This window comes from Nicotiana attenuata, unplaced genomic scaffold (genome assembly GCF_001879085.1).
Source record: "Nicotiana attenuata strain UT unplaced genomic scaffold, NIATTr2, whole genome shotgun sequence".
NCBI lineage: Eukaryota > Viridiplantae > Streptophyta > Magnoliopsida > Solanales > Solanaceae > Nicotiana > Nicotiana attenuata.
The window spans coordinates 75200-79570 of NW_017672188.1; the positions used below are offsets into that span (position 1 = coordinate 75200).

At 38.0% G+C, this 4371-nt stretch overlaps 1 protein-coding gene across 1 annotated transcript; it reads left to right on the forward strand.

Annotated features, from left to right (window-relative positions):
- The first annotated feature begins 299 nt into the window (after positions 1-299).
- LOC109212225 lies at positions 300-905 on the forward strand. Its single transcript, XM_019375849.1, has one exon. The coding sequence runs from the start codon at positions 300-302 to the stop codon at positions 903-905; it is 606 nt and encodes a 201-aa protein (XP_019231394.1).
- The last annotated feature ends 3466 nt before the right edge of the window (positions 906-4371 follow it).

Here is a 4371-nt window from a genome sequence, read left to right on the forward strand (position 1 = left end):
GGAGATTTCTGGCCTTAGTTCTCAGCCGGCCACGAATCAAATCACAGAGCAAAATTATTCAAGAAAGAGTATAAGCACACAGCTTTTGTATAGTAGTGAAGAGATTTTCAAACTCAGAACTTCCCCCTCTTCAAAAGGGAGTGGGGAGGGGTTTAAATAGTGCAGAAACTAAAACATAAACATGGAAAATAATTGATTCAGACACTAAAAGGGCAAGCACTAAAGTATGGAACCAAGAGGAATCTATTGAGCATATATTTGTCACATGTCCTACTGCCTCTAATGTATGGAACTTGTTCATGGGGGCTGCTGGAATTACTGTGCCATTGATTCAATTGAAACAAACTATAAGACATTGGTGGTATGCTCAATGTTGTCCAAAGTTAAAGCCATTGTTTCAAGCAGTACCAGCTATCATCACTTGGGAACTTTGGAAGAGAAGAAATACAGGTAAACATGGGGGTTCAGTGTCCACAAATAGGGTGATTCATGAGATCAATAGGACATTGCATCAACTGGCAAGGGTGATGTATGCTTGGATGACTAATATTCCATTGTTATGGCCAAACATAATTCAATATTTGGAAGGATATAAACCTATATTGATCACTATAAGAGTAACATGGCAGCTTCCTTTTCATGGTTGGTACAAATGCAATACGAATGGAGCTTCAAAAGGAAATCCTGGTCCTAGCTCATTAGGGTTTTGTGTGAGGAATGATGAAGGTGATATGGTGTATGCAAAGGCAGTAGACCTGGGGGTGACAACTAATGTGGTGGCTGAAGCTAAGGCTATTCTTCAAGGATTGGAATACTGTGTGGAGCATGCTCTTCACCCTCTCATATTGGAGACTGACTCATTAGTGATGAAGAAAATGATAGAAGGGGAATGGGATCCTCCTTAGGTTATTTAAATGATGTGAAGAAAATTATAGAGATGAAGGGCAACTTCAATGTGATCTTTCAACATGTGGTCAGAGAAGGCAACTCAGTGGCGGATTTTATAGCTAACATTGTGTTTTCTTTTGCAGGTACATCTGAGTTTCACTCATTTTATGAACTGCCTAGTGCAGGGACGAGGTTGATTAATTTAGACAAGTCTCAAACTCCTAATCTTAGGGTTAGAATAGCAAAGAGAAGAGCCCCAGACTGATGGCTTCACACGATTGGAATCTGCACATACATGTGTGTTTCTTTTATGTCTCATTCTATATGCTATTAAAGTACTTTCCAGTGGTATTATCATGGTCACATGCTCATTCTGGGGGTGCTTTGATAGTATACAGGACCAATGTGATAAGCAGTTATTGGATGGTGCAATTTATTCTACTTCTGGTATGTTCAAATGTTAAGGAAAAGGTTGAATCTGTTATGTGGAATTTCTGGAGATTGTTGAATCATTTTTTAGTGGTATCAGCATGTCTTCATGCTCAATCTGAGGATAGTTTAGCAATGTTTAGAATGATTTCTACATTAAAGGTTCGGGAAGAGAAGGATCTGAGCTTACAAGATCATAAAATCATCCAGCTCCATTGGCCTAGCGGCGCCAGGCTAAAGCCTGATGATACCCTGGCGTTACCCTGGCGTCGCCAGCTTAAAGTCAGCCCTGGCCTAGCTTTTGCCTTGCAAATCCATCCTAAAGCCAACCCCATCCTGGCCTTTGCCTTGCAAAGCTTGCTTAAATCCAACCCCAGCCTGGCTTTTGCCTTGCAAAGCTTGCCTAAAGCCAGCCTCAGCCTGGCTTTTTCCTTGCAAAGCCTACTTAAAGCCAGCCCCAGCCTGGCTTTTGCCTTGCAAAGCCTACTTAAAGCCAGCCCCAGCCGGGCATTTTCCATGCAAAGCCTGCCTAAAGCCAGCCCCAGCCTGGCTTTTGCCTTGCAAAGCCTGCCTAAAGCCAACTTCAAGACAGGTGTAGCCAGGCTCTTTTACATGATAATATTAATGATCCATCACATGATTTATACTTGGATAGAGTCAGTACACTGCCTATGGAGATCAGATCATATTGTAGCAACTCTAATGATTGGAAGACTATGCTGGCTTCAACCTGTGGTGGAGATGTTTGGAATTCATATTAGCCTATGGACTGAATACCCTGGCGCTTGGTGAGAGCTTGATAGGTGCTGCTAGGTATTTGCCACTGGCAATTGGATTCAAATACACTGACAGGAGAAGGAAGCATTCAGCGGACAATGTTGTAATAGCTAGTTCATTAGACTTTAGCTTTTCTCTCTTTTTAGTATCTAGTAGCTTCATGCAACTTCTATTTTGGTTTGGACATCTTGTAAGCTTTGGACCCATTTTGGAATTTTATTTATATATTAGCCATTAGGCAGCCTGCCTAGTGGTATATTTGCTAAAAAAAAGGAACTTAAATGAGTAAGGACAGAAGTTGAAACCCTAATTTTAGGTAAAAGATACACAAAATCGGCAGAAAATACAGGCAAAAAATCACATATTACATAAAATGAATATAGACAGGAAATTATTCAAAAGAACCACAGAGTCGAACCAGATTTGGTTCGATTAAAAAGATTTGAAACCCTAATTTAGGGTAAGTAAAAGAAATCGACAAAAATAGGCAGATTCTCACATAATAGGGTGAATAATGACAAAATAATACTTAAAATCGAAGGCTTGAACCAATTTTGGTTCAAATCAAAGAATATCTGTAAACCCTAACCATAGGGTTAAGTTGAATTAGCAAGATGTGAACGAATCGGACTCACACGGTGCAAAATAAGCATGTGTGGACTCAATATCGTCCAGATTCAAGAGACGAAAGTCAAAATAGGACAGAAACAGAGCAAGAATACTTGCCATGTTTAGGCAAGTACTAGGTAATACCGTAGAGAATCGCCCAATAATGGAAACATTTCGAAATGGTAAGGGAATGGGGAGAAATCCCATTAGAGACGGGATTAGGAGAGAATTTCGGTGAGGCGGTGGGCTAGGGTTCTTGAGAGATAAAAGACGAGAGTGTTCTGGGGAGGCGGGGGTGTAGAATGATTAGGGTTAGGGGTTTGGTTAGGTTTAAAGGGGCAGATGTAACATGGGCCGTTGATCTTAGAGATCAACAATCCTGATATAAAGGGTTCTGGGTCGAGTATAAAAATGGGTATGGGACAGGGTTAATGGGTTTTAGGCCAAGGGTATTGGGCTGGTGTATTGGGTAGTTTTAGGTCCGAATTTGGGTAGGAATTTAGGCTAGTTTTTAAATACCCAATTTTAACAAATAAATAATTTATAAAAATAATAAATAGATAAAAAAAAATATCATTTGTGCGGTAAAATGATTTAAAATAGTTACTTAACATTTAAAAAATATAAAAATCATTTTTTGCAATGTAATTACACAATAATGGGGATATTATTGCAAAGATATACAATTTAGCCTTAAAAATGCAAAATATAATTATAAAAATGCACTAAAAAATATTTAAACACTATGTTGGTATGAATAGTAAATTTAAATGATTAAATCATCATAAAAATAATATGAAGGATAATTATTGGATAATTATATAATAAAATACAGAAATAAATTGATTTAAAGCCTTTTAAAAATTATGAAAAATATTTGTGTATGCTTATAAATCAAATGATGACGCATATGCACTATTTTGAAGATATATATATATATATATATATATATAAATTTAACATCATTAACAAGAAGACCACTGCAGGCCTGATGAAGGCGTTATCAAATATGTACGAGAAGCCACCTGCTTCAAATAAAGTCTATTTGATGTGTCGATTGTTCAAATTAAAGATGACAGAAGGTGGATCCGTCACGGAACATATCAATGAGTTTAATATAATATTAACTCAGTTGAGTTCTGTTAATATAACAATTAATGACGAAATCAGGGCGTTGATTCTACTATCATCTCTACACGAGAGTTGGTCTGCAACAGTAACTGCAGTTAGCAGTTCATCAGGAAGTACCAAACTCAAATTGAATGATATTAGAGACTTAGTTCTAAGCGAAGATATTCGCCGAAGAGAATCAAGTGATTTCCCAGGATCTGCTTTTAATACCGAAAGCAGGGGGAGAAGCAACCAAAGAGGACAGAGTTATGGTCGTGGCAGATCAAAGTCAAGGAGAAGAGGACAATCCAAAAATCGCAAGGACATTATTTGTTGGAATTGCGATAAAAAGGGTCACTACAGTAGTCAATGTAGAGAACCAAAGAAGAAGAAGGAAGAAAATTCAGCAAATGTAATTGCTGAACAAGTCGGTGATGCACTAATTTGTTGTGCAGATAGTCCAGTCGAATCATGGATTCTGGACTCAGGATCATCCTTTCACTCTGCATCATGCAAAGCATTATTGCATAATTATATTGCTGGAAAATTTGGGAAAGT